The sequence below is a fragment of the Acanthochromis polyacanthus genome, chromosome 16 (assembly GCF_021347895.1).
Source record: "Acanthochromis polyacanthus isolate Apoly-LR-REF ecotype Palm Island chromosome 16, KAUST_Apoly_ChrSc, whole genome shotgun sequence".
NCBI classification, from domain to species: domain Eukaryota; kingdom Metazoa; phylum Chordata; class Actinopteri; family Pomacentridae; genus Acanthochromis; species Acanthochromis polyacanthus.
Window position 1 is genome coordinate 19,791,919 of NC_067128.1, and position 15,635 is coordinate 19,807,553.

General features: G+C 39.5%; 2 protein-coding genes across 2 annotated transcripts; one reads left to right on the plus strand and one right to left on the minus strand.

Annotated features, from left to right (window-relative positions):
- Nucleotides 1-249: 249 nt before the first annotated feature.
- On the minus strand, nt 250-11,243 carry eif2s1b (eukaryotic translation initiation factor 2, subunit 1 alpha b). The gene is made up of 8 exons (XM_022213923.2): nt 11,084-11,243; nt 6,870-7,112; nt 3,795-3,874; nt 3,431-3,582; nt 3,221-3,327; nt 3,012-3,109; nt 1,684-1,827; nt 250-920 (listed from the first exon to the last, which is right to left on the minus strand). The coding sequence occupies exons 2-8, from the start codon at nt 7,108-7,110 to the stop codon at nt 795-797; spliced, it is 948 nt and encodes a 315-aa protein (XP_022069615.1). The 5' UTR covers nt 7,111-7,112; nt 11,084-11,243; the 3' UTR covers nt 250-794.
- A 13-nt stretch (nt 11,244-11,256) lies between these two features.
- On the plus strand, nt 11,257-15,552 carry atp6v1d (ATPase H+ transporting V1 subunit D). Its single transcript, XM_022213925.2, has 10 exons — nt 11,257-11,345; nt 11,432-11,521; nt 12,834-12,951; nt 13,337-13,416; nt 13,509-13,576; nt 13,660-13,704; nt 13,815-13,918; nt 14,447-14,513; nt 14,605-14,683; nt 14,846-15,552. Exons 2-10 carry the CDS (start codon nt 11,481-11,483, stop codon nt 14,988-14,990), a joined length of 747 nt encoding a protein of 248 aa, XP_022069617.1. The 5' UTR covers nt 11,257-11,345; nt 11,432-11,480; the 3' UTR covers nt 14,991-15,552.
- Nucleotides 15,553-15,635: the final 83 nt, after the last annotated feature.

The following is a 15,635-nucleotide window of genomic DNA, read 5'->3' on the forward strand; positions in this document are numbered from 1 at the left end:
CGTCATATCACCCAGCACTAATGAGATGCACCTGTAAACATGTTTGAGCAGGTAAACTGTGGGTAGTGGTGGGCCAGCATGGACATGAAATCAGAGCTAAAAATTAGCATAACAAAAATCATTGTTTATTCATTAAATTTTCAAAAATGGAATATCAGCATGTGTGTGTTTCTAAAGAGAGTGCAGGTTTTTGATGGCGAAGAGTTAAGCCAATATCTTGTATCATTTCATTCAGCTGACAAAGATGTATTGAGTTTAAAACTTTCAGATCTTTATTGACGCCAAGTAACGTAACGAGCCCAGGTCTTACCAGTAAAAACCCTTCAATTGGAAGAGAATCAGCAAATTAAGTCACCACTGACAGGTGTAGACAGACAAGCCAATGCATTTCCCCTTCAGTCAATCACAGCCAGTGCCCAGCCAGACATGAAGCGCCGTGGATACTGAAGACACTAGGCTCTTCAGCAATGGTAAGTGAAGGCCATTGCTTGTGAACAGCTTTTGTTGCTTACTGAAATTGGGGTAATTAAAAATAGAAACTATACTGTTGTTTATATTGTGATTTAATCATCCTTGTGTCCATGCCTGGTTAAGAAGACAGCTTTATAAGTTACCTTCTTCTGAGATAACCTTGCAAATGAACAAACCAGGATGTTTGCCAATAAACTAGTAACACCAGTTAATGTTTGCCATGTGAAAGTTAACAGCTGTTGGACTGAGTGACTGTGGCCAGGTCTGTCCATGTTTTCTCCTTTGATGTTTTTCCCCCACTAGCATTCATCCCAGGGCTGATTCTAGTCCTCTGCTTTGGCCTCCATTTCCTCGGCGTCGTCATCTCCGTCCACCTCGGCGTTCTCCCGCTCTAACCTCTCCAGTTGCCGAGCGAGTTCTGTCTCATCCGTGTCTGTCACCACCTTGGGCTGTGGGGCACAGTTTACAAGTGAGTTATTTCTGTGTACAAAAAACAGAATCAAATCACATCACAGTCCACCCATCCGTTATCCATGAAGCGTTCTCTGTAGGGTTGTGGGGGGGGGGGGGGGGGGGGGGGGGCAGGAGCGCATCCCAGCTGATGACTGAGGGAGGAAGCTGGAGACAACCCCCACATACACAGGGAGAACATGGAAACTCCAGGCCAGGACACAAACTAGAACTAGAACTAATAGGGTCTATTTAAAAAAAAAAAGACTGAGAATTAAGTTGTAATATGAACAATAAGCAAAAACAAAGCTCTATTTTGCACAAATTTGTCAACATTGTGCGAAAAAGTTGTAATTTTACAAGTGGAAAAAGGTGGAATAAAAACAATCTTGTTATTTTTCTCTAATCTTTTTCCCCCACTACCTAATCAGCAGAACAAAGAGTAATGAGAATCATTTTTTACAATGACATTTTCCAGAAACAAACAAAAAACAGACGCTAACACTCTGTAGTTAAAGGAGCCATTTTAAACATTCAGGGAGAACCATGTGAATAGTTGTATGTCAAGGTTGGGGATTAGCTAAAATGATGACATCTGCGGGGTTTTTCTTGTTTAAACAGGTGCCAGTGCAAACCTGTATCTAACTAGAACTTGATATAGATTTCTGAAAACGTAAAATGTCAAGAAGTTAAAAATAAAAAGGGGGAAAGAAAAGGAATGGCTGTCATGAATCCATAGTTGTGTAAAAAGAAATCACTCACCTCCATCTGGATGTTAAAGACGCCTCTTTTCTCCTCAATCTTCTCCTTGATAGCAGCCATTGCCTGGTTTAGGACAGATAGGCCCTCTGTGCGCTCCAGGGTGGTGGTTGTCATCACATAGCGAGGGGGAGCGATCAGGTTGATCTGCCAACATCATCATAACGGTTTCATTTATACTGGCTGTTGTCCGGTTGTTATCCGACTAAAGCAGCAGGCTACTGATGACAGTGCAATGTAAACGAGTTGCTGGAAGAAAGTTTAAGATTATGAAGAGAGAACAAGTTTCATAAATCCATGCAGGGCTGCAGCTATTGATTAACTGAGTCATCGGATTCCACACTTGGCATGCGCGTCATGTACGTATATCGCATCGTACAGAAGTCTTGTACGTTTATAGTGTAGTACAGGGGTATTCAACTAAAACTCAAAGCCATGGGAACCTACATGTATTTAGTTGGTGATGCAGAAATCACATCAATATGTTTTTATGTTTGGTCCGTTTATTAGTGTTTATTACAGAGAATATTCAGTCAGTAACATTAGTTTCACTTTGATTTGGCCACAAATTAAAGTGATTTCCTTCATAATGAGACAGTATCAGACCTACATGTACTTCAATACAAGATCATGTTTGAAAAATGAAGTGTGATAGTTTTATTGTGCAGCGTTCTGTTATCAATAATCAGCTGCACTGATTGGTAAAATAAATACATGAACGCATGTTTAACAGTTTTCTACCAGCATTTCAGTCTTACATCATTTCCAGTTGCAGCTTTTTTACCGTCATAAATGTTTATTTTCTTCATTGTTCTCCATTAAAACAATCTGCTAGCAATTGGCTCATTTAGTGCAGAAAACGAGTCAAATGATGCGTTAAAGGCTCCTGTTTGTGTGGACGAGTTTGAAGCAGAAAGTCTGAGTTAACACAGAAAGTTGAAAACCAGCTTCATCCCTGTTTAATTCTGACTGAGGTTTTAGTTTTTGTCCAACTGAGAAAGTTCATAGTTCATCGTTCAGCCTCTGATCTGATAAATGCCATAAACACCAGAGAAGCTACGCTGATTAAAATAAAAGTGTTCCATCAATTTAAAATCCCCTTAAAATTTACTGATTATAGATCTTGGTCTCCGTGTAGGATGAAGTCTGGGTCCAGACTCAGAATGTGGTCCACCATTTATAGTAACATGAGCTCTAGCATGTAGTGGATTAAACAAAGCTTGGATTCAGAGAACTTTGCCTCAAGAAATTTAAGCAATCAAATTACTTGAGGAATCATTTCAGCCCTAAAATCCACATCAATGTACTGGTGGCTGAAGCGGTAAGACTACCTTGATGGGCATGGCCTCTGTGGAGCAGCCCAGTCCGGCCCTCAGAGCTTCCTTCACTGCATCAATCCCCTCATACCCATAGCACGCCACTTCAATGTCTGCAGGAGGAGGAGGAAAACAAAGCCATTAAGCTTATACTTCCATCATATTTCATTTTCAGATCCATCAAAGTAAGAAACTCCCTGACACAGACAGAAAAACAGCCAAACCTGCTCTGATTTTGACAGCCTGCGGAGTGAGTCGCCTGTTGATGTTGTCTATCAGCACACTCCTCTCTTCCTCTGTTAAATCCAGCCCATCCAGAATGGCGGGATCTCTGCAGGAAAACAAAACACGTTAGCCAAAAATGTACATAAAAGTGTAGATTTATTCCATGACTAGCCTTAAAGAAAACCACACCACTTGAATGAGGAACTTACGATACAGCCTGTTTGAAGACATCATAAGCGCCGTATCCTGGCCGCTTGTATTTCTCATCAAAGACCCAGGCAGTGCGCTGGTACAGGCTCTCTAGCTGCTCGTCTTTACTGTAATCCAGCACCTCTGCAACGTGTCGCAGAATGCTGTACACCTGCAAACACAACACTCAGCTTAGTACAAACAAGACTATGAAAGTCCAATGGAGGAGACTCTACTTTTTCTTAATCCAGATTTATCGTAATTTACAAGATGTTTGGCAGGACTGAAGGAGATCAGGTACTTCCATAACTTAAAGCTCAGGCTGCGTTTATGAGGAAGACGAAACCACATCATGCCACCGTCTACAGTAACAATGTGACTTACAGTTTTAGATTTGGTGAACTTATCTTCACACTTGATGGCCTCCTCTGGTGAAACTCTTCTTTTAGATAAATCGATGTATCCTGGAAAGAAAGAAATGAAGAAATTCAGTGACACTTTCACAGAGCTGTTTTCATAGTATTTGGACATGACAAAAATCTGAATGAAAATTAGTTCAAAGGCATTGGAACTGTCAGAAAATCAAAATGATACTAAGTATTCTGCCGTATTAATTGTGCAAGATCAGTGCTGACATGAACAAGAAGAGCAATCAGAGAGCGCAGTGCTCCGCCAAGGCTGTTCATTCACCCATATGTCACAAATGAAGCATTTTTAAAAATACATGCAGCATTTGTTTATTACTCCAAGGAACGCAGCACAGTTATGCGATGATCGGCATACATTTGTCTGTCTGTGTGCAGCATTACTCATAAAGGGATAAGACACATTTATCCTGTAATCACTGATGTTGATGCTCTGCCTTTTTTACCTGTAGATTTGGTCCAGTTTCCGGCAGAAACTGGATGCTTAAACCATTTATCGCTTTTATGTTTTGTTCGGTTTTCTACACCAGTTTTCATATAATCAGAGCAGTTGTGTGAAATCAGAGTAAAGGAGCTGGTAATTAATTCTATTACATTAATTTTGCGATAACTACTACTTTCTCCTCCTTGTCCTGTTTAACTTAGGATCCTCTGGACTGGACCATCAGCTGTCTTGGGGCTTCTGTCTCTTCTCTGACCTTTGTCATTTTATTACTCTGCCAAGGAATGCAGTGGAGTTATGTGACGATAGGCATTGGTTGGTTTGTCTGTTGGCAACATTACTCAAAAACAGACGAACGGATTCGGATGAAATTTTCAGAGCAGGTCAGAAACGACACAAAGACCACCTGATTAAATTTCGGCAGTGATGCAGCTTACAGTCTGGATCCATGGATTTGTTAAGGATTTCCTTATCATTGTGAAAAAGCGGCATGACGTCACCGTAACTATGACTACAAGTGAACACTACGTCAGCTGACTGCTGATGATCACATCATTATGATCATAGTACAAAACCACTGCTGTGGACTTATTGGGGCTTATCCATCAGAAATGATGCCACTGAGCAGCCTTGGTGGAGTACTGCGCTCTCTTTAGTGTTTCCTAGTTAGCTACTGATGATCAGAGATCACAACAACATGGAATGTGACCATTTAATATAGATGTACCTAGGGCTGCACAATTAATCGAATTTTGATCGCGATCACGATTTTGGCTGGCACAATTAAATTAACCTGATCATTGGCGAAATTTACATTTAAAATGTGGGCTCTGGTGCATATCTTATCAAGCGTCTTGTCAACCAGTCATCAGCCAACCACCAGGAGGCGAACACATGGTTAAGGCTTCATTAAGCTGCCTAAATAACAAGCGAGCGCACCCTGCAGCGGCAGCCTCGAATCACTCAGTGGACTGAACTGATGAGAGAGAGTCATGTTGAGAGAAGAAAGTACAGCAGCAATTGGAGATGAGGAGCATCATGGTGAGGACCTAATGCCTCGAAACGGATCAGCATCCATGGTCTGGACTTGTTGTGGATTCAGGGCAAGTGACATTAAACAAGAACAAGAGTGTAGCAGAGTTGTGTCTGCCCCGCACAGTAACACAAGTAATCTGTTAAACCATTTGAAAAAACATCACAAACACAAATACGAGGAATGCATGAAGGCTAAAGCTAACGTTGATTCACAAAATCCCCGTCCGTGTCCGTGTCCAGTGGCAACCCAGACAGCCATTACAGCGACCCTGCATCGGGCAACACCGTATCAGCTACCTCCCAAATACACACAGAGATAACGGACGCAATATCGTTTTATTTGGCCAAAGACATGTCCAATAAATACAGTGAGCAACGAGGGCTTCAGAAAAATAGTCAAAACACAGGACAATAAACATGTGACCCCCTCGTGCAATTATTTCTCCAAAGTGTAATTGTTTCCATTGAGTTGCACTTTGTGATTGCACTCTGAATAACACATTTTTTTCAGTTAGCACTTGGTAAATTTTAAATTCTTGGGCAAATTTTATTTTACTATTATTTATCATTTATTCTTATTTAAAGTTTCATTTTGCACTGAAAACACTTGATATACTGTTCGCTTAAAAGTAGTGCAATAAAAATACAGATATTTTCTGTAACACGATGAACAACCGTGATTAATAATCGTGATTACAATATTGATCAAAATAATCGTGATCATCATTTTGGCCATAATCGTGCAGCCCTAGATGTACCCACAAACAAAATGACCTTGCGCTGAGCACAGACGTGTTATGCATGCATACATTATGTACAGATACCAAATCACATCACCTAAATATGCAGCGTCCCGTGGGAATTGTGGGATTCAGAAACACCCTCACAATTTAATTAATTGTTCCTTGTATCATTTCCGATGGATAAGCCCCCAACGATGCATTTGTAGTAGGATCGCAATCATGTGAACGTCAGCAGGCAGCTGATGTAGTGTTCATTTGTAGTCACAGTTACAGTGACGCCGTGCTGCTATCTCGCAATGATACAGAAATCCTTAACAAATCCAGGGATCCAGACTATAAACCGCATCACTGCCAAAATCTAATCAGTTGGTCTTTGTGTCATTTCTGACCTTCCCTGAAAATTTCATCCAAATCCATTATTCTGAGTAATGCTGCGAACAGACAAACCAACGCCGATCGTCACATAACTCCACTGTGTTCTTTGGTGGAGTAACTAACGGACAAATACTTGCTGGTCTAAGCTTCACAAGTTGCTTGCTTTTCTTAATAAATTATTACACATCAAATACGCAGCCATTCCTGATAGTAATTGAGTAAATGGTCATTTAACTGCTACTACTGATAATGTGCTAATAATGCAGTAAAAAGATTACATTTCTACTTCCTCCACCATATGTATACTCAATGTAAAGTTAGAATATTTTTTGCTGTTGTTGCTCATTATGCCTCTTCTACTAATATGTTGGCACTAGCAGTCAAAAACAGGTAGATTTCCCTTCCTACATGTGGTCAGCACCTATCTGCCTGCACTCACCCTTTTCTTTGTCTACTCGGATGACAACCACGCACTCGTTGCGGCCTATGCGGATGAGCTTGTTAATGGAGCGGATACGTCGACGTGACAGCTCACTCAGGAGGATCATGCCCTCAATGTTGTTGTATTCCAAAAGGCTGACATAGGCTCCCATCTCGGCAATGGATCTCACGTTCACCATTACGACATCCTCCACCTCTGGGAACCGGTGCTGGTAAAATCGACAGCTGAGCCCCGGCATTGCTGGAAGAAAAGGAAGAGAGAGGCAGGCGTAAATATCTGGCACAAATGTTGCTACAAATGAAACACTTAATTTCACACATCATGGTAAGTTTGTATCTTGTGAGAAGTACAACAAAGCCAGCAAAGGATAAGATCAGCACACTGGTCTCTGTGTACAATGTAATAGCAAGATTATTTTGTTTAGATTTGATAGTTACACAAAAAGCAACAAAGCATCAACCCTTAGAAGCATACGTGGGTCAATAATGACCTGGTGAGGTCGTTCTCATGTAATATCTTTATAATGAGAAGTTTGTATAATTTTATATTCCAGCTATTCCTCAAAAACATGTTTTTGATACCATTCCATTTCAATTTTTAAGTTACCTTTTATACTTTTAAAGAAATGATAATTTTTGTATTACTACCCTAAGCTCTCTATCACTGACAGTATCATACATGAAGTGATGCTGTGCATTAACTTAGAGGAAAATTTTCAACAAAATGGATGTTGACATTCTTCTATTGCTGCTCTGTGTAATATTCTTCTTTTTCAATTATCAAAACATTCAAAATCTGTTATAAAGTGAAAACTAAACCTATTTCAAACATGGAATCATTCTTGTGTGGATAAAAATATAACACAAACAAATAATACAAATTATTATTCTTAACCAAAATGACAAAAATGGTTTAAAAACACACTGATTCTTATTTTGATCCAGTTATGGAAAAGTGTAGCGTCCAATCACTCGTGCATCTAAGGGTTAAAAAATGGCGAGTGGAATTTGAAAGGCACCTTCCACAGGAAATTTAACAAAATATAATATGGAGTTCCAAGATGGGAATTCAGGAAGTGCATATCCAATCATTTTTGGACTTAAATAGAAACAGAACATGACATCTCATTCCCTGCACTGCTTCAGGTTTGAACACAGTTTTTGAATGCTGCATCAAAAAACAAATTCCCCAATTTTATTGATGCCAAATACTGAAAAAAAAAAACTGAAAAAGTCAGTAGTTTTAAATATAATAATGATGACAATATCTAGAGCAGTGGATCACAAACAAAAGGGTTCCCAGATATACCTGAGTTGAAAAAAAAGATTACATTTCTGCTCTAACTTTGTTCGGTCTGCTTCGCAATTCCAACAAAATAGAATAATTATACTTCTTCTACTTGCATCTCATATCCACAATAGTACCATGAGCAGTGAGACGAAGCACATACTTTAATTTTGAATGTTTTAGACAAAGGACACTTTATGTTAATGTTCCTAACGACTGCATTCAGACAAACCCACCTCAGTGCCAGAGATGGCCACGGTATGCATGAGATGTCATTTACAAGACTAGTCAGTACACCAAGTGATTTATAATGTAAAATAATGCAGTAAAAGACTACAACTAAACTCACAACAGGTGATCAAAGTATTAAAACTACTAACAGCCCTGTTTATTTCTGACTTCTTACACAGTGAAAAGGAGTCAACCTGATGATGGCCACCAGGTGACAAAGTATTTACCTGCAACTGATACATCGTGACGAGAAGACAGTTTACCTAGCTGAGGTAAACACAAAGTTCAGTATTTGGATCTGTCTTTTCTACATGTTGGGATCGTTTGTAGTTAAACCTAATTAATGAAGTTAATGCTGTTGCTCTGTACATAAATGCACACAGCTCTCTCTGTGTGGAGACACTCACGGACCCTAACGCTGTCTGATGCTGCAGATTTGTAATAAACTATAAAGAACTAGTCCTAAACAGCTGGAAACTAAACTGCTGTTCTGTGCGTCTCATTTTTCTGATATGAAGACATAAACACGGTGCGACCTGTCATTGGATCCTGGCCCAGACTAATCCACTGTCCGTGGTCTCTTGGCAACCATTTATAAATCAAAGAGTTTGAGTTATCAGCACTGTTGTTCCATGTGCAGCCCTACACACACATAACATGGATCCTTCTACTGTCTGATGCTGCAGATATGAAAGCAACTCAGAGCTACTAGTAGTGGAGGGCTGGAATTCTAGAAGATACCAGTAATGAGTTCAAATTGGCCACATATCCATACAAACTCCATTTTTCATTGTTATTTTGTATCCTGGCATATATGTGAAAACCACAGATTTTGCATTTGCGTCTAAATGACACACTGAAAGATAATCATCAGAATCATGTCGACTATTATGTGGCCAAACTGAATGAACACAATCAATTACTCATTTGACTGGTGAATGTCTGTAGGATTTGAAGGAAAAGTTGCCACCTGATAGACCACAAACAATAATAAGTTACCATGTGACCACTCACAAAACCCATAACTCTCCATGCATTATATTGCTTGCACTGTTGTAAGTCATAAGTGGCTGTGTTTAACCAGCATTTTGTCAACAATCTACTATATTTTTGTATCCAGGGAGATCACACAACATCATACTAGCTGTGCAGGATGACTGACAGACAAAAAAAATAAGTCGTACCTTAGGGTATTCAACCTCAAATCTGTATTCTTTATTACTTTCTTTTTCAAAAAAGTGAGTTGAAGTACTTTATTTCATTCATTCTTGGACACCTTGCAAGTTGATTTTTGCTTTATTTTTAGGTAATATTAGTACAATGAAGAGCAAGAGCACCAGCAAAGCCCTGAGAAGCAGAAGCAATGTCTATGACACGATTATTTCAGATGCTTTTCCTCTGGTCGAAAAGTTTTTTTCTATTAGGCACTACCAAAGACAGGTCTACAGTGACACAGAGATTTTTATTTTTTGGCCATGGAGCAACTCTCCTTACATTAGGTCCTGGCTGAATGCGCATAGCCTTTCGTGTGCCAGACATATAAGGATGCATATTGAACATTCTCTGGAAAAATAACGATTTTGAGCATAACTGTGGTATAAAAAAAATGCCAGTAGCCATAAGAAGCAAAATCACACAGAAAAATAAAGCTGGGATATCTTCATGTATTTAAACTCATTACTGGGTGCCCCCCCCCCCCCCCGCTATTACTAGTTCCAACACTTACACTCCTCATAACATCTTGTGGATCAAAAAAACTCATTATACTCATTATTGTCGATCACCATCAATCTTTTACACTCTTCGTGTCTGTCAGCATCGCAGTGAAGTTAGATTTTTATGGACATTTACTTTTGGTGAATAACAATTCTAAACTGTCAAAGTGCATGAAAAAAGGTGACTTTGGCGTACAAATTGATGCTTTCAGATGAATACTGTTGCTGAAATGTGGGGGAAAAAATCCTTCAACTAAGATTAAGATCAGACAAATGATTTAAACCACCATACATTAAGGGGCCTGTTTATGAGGCACACCCTGCTAAAGCTATCGCAGTTTAACACAAAACTCTAACTAGAAGATGCTATTACGTTCAGTTTTACTGGATTGTGTCACTTAGACGTTAGTGTAGATGTCATACTGAAATGTGTCACACTGAGAAGTGTTTCTGATGCCTCGTCTACCATCACATATGTGAAAGGTGTGGACAGTTATTTAGAAATACCTCAATAACTAATAACACTAACAGAATTTGAATGATACCTTTAATTTATATCTGTTTATGGGTGCTTTCCCATAGCAGCACACGAAACAACAGAGTTTAGCTTGGAAAATGGCACTATGCGGTGGTATGAATTTGAGGACTTGTTGGTGGATGGGATGATGAAACACATAAGACCTTACATACATCTCCTTACTATTGAGGTTAGGAAGAAAAAGGAAGAAAAATGACTGCAATGAATTGACAGCCACTGTACACCTTACGCTGTCACAATTAATACTAAGAGAAAAATGACCATCGAAGAACCAGAAACAGTTATCTTAACATCAGTTAGCTACCTAGCCAGTAACCCGGTTCAAACTCACATGCGGCACATGCACTACTGTCGAGGCTAGCTGTTAGCCAGCGAGCTAGCAGCACCGTGCGTCCACCACTCCCTACTGAACATCCCATTTATCGAGAAAAAAAACTTACCTGTGTCATAAGGTTACCTAACGACACGCTAAAATGTTCCGTACTGCGCCTGTTTAGATGTCCGACGAAATTTTCTTTGAGGGTTTTAATGAAGAATTCGGGCCTGCTAGCTCACGTTCATGTATGTGCTAATTTTTCGACCCGGAAAAGATCGTTAGACGTATACGACACGCGCAAGCGCAGAACAAGTTGGGGTTGAGTCACGTGATCAGAGACCAGCTGATCTGTGAGTCGAACAAGATCACGACCACTGGTTCGGTTTGTAAGTCTAATCCTGCATAAAGACGGACATTTTTCTATGTGTGTATAGATTAATAAATTAAAGCTAACGGTTCAGTGTCGATTTAGGAAGCAGAAGTAAACCGAAGACTGCAATCATCGACCAAACAACGGAAAGATGTCTGGAAAAGACAGGATCGACATATTCCCCTCCAGAATGTAAGCAGCTTGATAGCTAGCTATTTGCTAACCCGCTGTAGCACCGTAACTAACCAGTATAACATTATTTTGTTTAGCTGTTGCTTTTCAGTCTCCGAAATGTGTGATTGTCTCCATGTATTTCCCATGAACCGATTGTAATTTTGTTTTGCGCTGTGGGTCAAACAGAAGTCTAGCTTATATGAATGCTAGGTTGATGTTTAAAAGAGGAAGAGTCCTCCTTTATCATGTGATGTTTCATCCAAGTGTGAGCTGTCACTCTGAGATGGTGTCTGACCTCTTTAGTCCTCTTTTACATTGTTTGTCCACTTGATTGTTCTGAATTCTTATTCTGAAGCGTAGATCCAGTAGTTATGCCAGTTTGTAGAAAACTTAAAACTTAAGTTTCTTTTGCAGAGAGAGGTTTTAGTACTTGAGAATGAACTTTGTACATGGATATACATATGTTTTTGTGATAAAAACTGATGGACTTTTCCCTGGCTAACAATATCAGTGAGCAGTGATATGACTTTAGATCAGTGAAGTTGAACCAGAAGTACATGGAAAGACTGCAGTAGCTCAGTCGATGTTTATAACCTTATATTAATTGCAGTATATGACACATGTCCTTACACTCTTGCTTCAGATGAAACAAACAAAAATTCCCGCAAAAAATCAACAAACAAAGGAAATGGAGGAAGCTTCTGCAAGATAGAAAATCCATCTTCTTGGCATGCAATAGATGTGTCCAGATTTATGGAAAATCCAGATTACAACATTGTAATAGATCTACATTACGTTTTGGAACACTCACAAATGTCCTCATTTGGAAAGAAATTCATTTTTTAATGAAGATAACATTAAATGTATCAGAAAAAACAATCTAGACATTGTTAATGTGGCAAATTACTATTTTAGCTGGAAATGGCTGATTTCTAATGGAATATCTACATAGGGGTACAGAGGAACATTTTCAGCAACCATCACTCCTGTGTTCTAATGCTAGCTACATTGTGTTAGCTAATGGTGCTGAAAGGCTAATTAATGATTATAAAACTCTTGTGCAGTTATGTTTGCACATAAATAAAAGTGTAAGTTTTCATGGAAAACGTGAAATTGCCTGGGTGACTCCAAACCTTTGAACGCTAGTGTAGATTAGTTCAGCTAACATCTGACTGTCTTTTAGTGTGTTGATGTAGGTAAAATCAACGACAACAGAATGAAATAGTTGGAGAAAAGTAACCAGGCTAATCTTAATCTTTACCCTTGCGATAATACAGCTGGCAGAGTCACATACAGACTTTAAAAAGTGTGTGTTTTTTCTGGCTTGCAGGGCTCAGACCATCATGAAGGCTCGACTGAAAGGAGCACAGACTGGCCGCAACCTGCTCAAGAAAAAATCTGATGCCCTCTCCATGCGCTTCCGTCAGATCCTGCGCAAAATTATTGAAGTCAGTTTATAAAGACCAGTTACTACTGCAGTCTAATATAATAGCAATTAAGTAAACCCTACCTTTGTTAACTTAATATTTTTGTCTTTAAAAAAAATTAGAGGCATTGATTCAGTTTTCTGGTCATTTGCGGATCCTGTATCTTGTGATGCTGCTGCACTATTTAAAGGAGTTTCTAATATGCTCTGATCTACAAAATAGCCATTAAGTTGAATCAAAACCTCTGTACAGTTACGATCTCACTGAAGGGTGGATTTAATGCAGGCTTGTTGTATTAGACTGCTATAGTATTTGCTTTGTGTATGTGCACCGGTCAGAGAATATATTTCTCTCATCAGTCAGAATTGCTTCCTAAAGTAAGGGCTTTTTACATGTGTTCCTTCAGACCAAGACGAAGATGGGGGAGGTGATGAGAGAGGCAGCTTTCTCTTTGGCTGAAGCCAAATTTACAGCTGGAGACTTCAGGTAAGAATTACAGGAAGATCACAATAATGTTGTGTAGTTGCTATGTTCAGTACAAATGCCTCTTCAGCGTCCAACTGTAATTCTGTCGACAGCACAACTGTAATCCAGAACGTAAACAAAGCTCAGGTGAAGGTCCGAGCCAAGAAGGATAACGTGGCAGGTCAGCTTCACCAATATGACATACTGTTATAATGACTGTGAATGATGGGTCAAGTTCTTTATATGCTGTTTTTATTCTCTCAGGGGTCACTCTGCCAGTTTTTGAACACTACCAAGAAGGCGGGGACAGTACGTCACATCTCACTTCTCAGTTTGTCATAAATCTGCATTATGTTTGGATTAAATTAGATTTTGTGCATAGAGAATGACAGAGACTATTGCTGTGTGATATCTGCTAGGTTATGAGCTGACAGGTCTGGCCAGAGGAGGAGAGCAGCTCTCCAGGCTGAAGAGGAACTACGCCAGAGCTGTTGAGCTGCTTGTGGAGTTGGCCTCCTTACAGGTAGAGGGTGCTCTTACGGATGAGGAAACATTACTTAAGACAAATTTTTGCTCTTTTCAAGATAAAACCCAGTGTTCCTTAAAATGTTCCCATTGCCCTTACTAATACTTGATGCGCTCATCTACACACAGTTTACATCTCACTACTAGCTATATATATAGCATATTTAATGTCAGAACCTGACACCATAACAGCACATTTATGAATCAGTTTCAGTGTTTTGTACTTCACTCTGTATTTGTGATGCATCACTTTGTATGTATCATCTGTTTGTCATACTATGCATGTATGCCAATGTATGTTATGTGTTTCCTTGTCCTCCACAAAGGTTCCTCCCTGTTAAAAGGGAGTTTTTTCCCCCACTGTCACCTTAGGGCTTGTTTTGCAATTATGTTAGCACATGAATAAAAGTGAGTTTTCATGAAAAACATGAAATTGTATAGACGACCCGAACTTTTTAACGGCAGTGTGAATATAACTGAATTGAATGGAAAACAGATTTTTAAAATTGCAACTTCTGTTTTGCAGACATCTTTTGTCACTCTGGATGAAGCGATAAAAATCACCAACCGCCGAGTGAATGCTATTGAGCACGGTAAACTCACATTTAACATATAGTTTTCATCTCAAATTCCTTAAAGAAAGGATGTTATTGTCGATTAAATCATTTTTATGCCACTTTGCAGTGATTATTCCCCGGATTGATCGCACACTCACCTACATCATCACAGAGCTGGATGAGAGAGAACGCGAGGAGTTCTACAGGTTGTAACATTTTCATTGCTTTCATTTGCTTTAGTCATGCAAGTGCTGTCTTTACCATTTGCAGTAGTTGCATGATATATATTTCTTAGAATTTATCAGCATGAGAAGTCCACCAAACTGCGATTATTGTTCTAACACTGAAAATGTTTTCTGCTCTGCCAGACTAAAGAAGATCCAAGAGAAGAAGAAGCAGCTCAGGGAAAAGACGGAGCTTGAGATTGCTGCCCGCCTGGCTCGGCTGGGTCCTATTGCAGAACCCGCCAACATGCTGACAGAGGAGACGGATGAAGACCTGCTGTTTGAGTGAAGCGCTCTACAAGCTGACAGTCACTCACTTCACACATCATCCTATTTATTCTGTGCCTCTCTGGCCATGTCTGTGTCCTCCGATGTAAGTGATGAAAGTTTTTGTGTCTGTGTCTGTGATGATTTGTGCTGGAAGGTATGAGTGTTTCCACCTCTGTCACTGTACAGGCAACAAGCAAACACTTTGCTGTTACCCACAATGGAAACAGTGTAAAGAAATTAAGCAAATAATATTAAGAAAATACTTATGTTTACACATGGTTTGCAAGTGAATTTAAAAATCATTCCGTGTGACTGATCACCTTGTAGATATTAAGGATTTTGTGCAACATTTAGAGTCACTGCATGCTGTAAAGATTAATGTCGTTGTATATTTCAAAGACTTAAGAATCTGTTGTAGAGGTCTTCACCGCTGCTGACCACATGTCATGAGGTTACTGTTACCTCATTGGAGGATGTTTACCATGACACAAGAATCCTCAGTGTGACCCTCCTGTAAAATGTGGTGTGTAAGTCAACAAAGCCCAAAACTTCATCTCAATAAAGATGTGCTAAATATTAAACTATTATGAGCCGTTGTTTGCAAAGATCAGAGCTTTCACTTTTGCTCTAAAGCAGAAACTTTTAGGTTCCGTATGTAAAGACA

Excerpts from the sequence above, each read along its gene's own strand:
- atp6v1d (XM_022213925.2), top strand. The coding sequence starts at position 11,481 with ATGTCTGGAAAAGACAGGATCGACATATTCCCCTCCAGAAT. Across the intron at positions 13,705-13,814 it reads CTACCAAGAAGGCGGGGACA|GTTATGAGCTGACAGGTCTG; the intron begins GTACGTCACATC and ends GATATCTGCTAG. Across the intron at positions 14,684-14,845 it reads GAACGCGAGGAGTTCTACAG|ACTAAAGAAGATCCAAGAGA; the intron begins GTTGTAACATTT and ends CTGCTCTGCCAG.
- eif2s1b (XM_022213923.2), bottom strand. The coding sequence starts at position 7,110 with ATGCCGGGGCTCAGCTGTCGATTTTACCAGCACCGGTTCCCAGAGGTG. Across the intron at positions 1,828-3,011 it reads CAGAGGCCATGCCCATCAAG|ATCAACCTGATCGCTCCCCC; the intron begins GTAGTCTTACCG and ends TGATGTTGGCAG. Across the intron at positions 921-1,683 it reads TCTTTAACATCCAGATGGAG|CCCAAGGTGGTGACAGACAC; the intron begins GTGAGTGATTTC and ends TGTGCCCCACAG.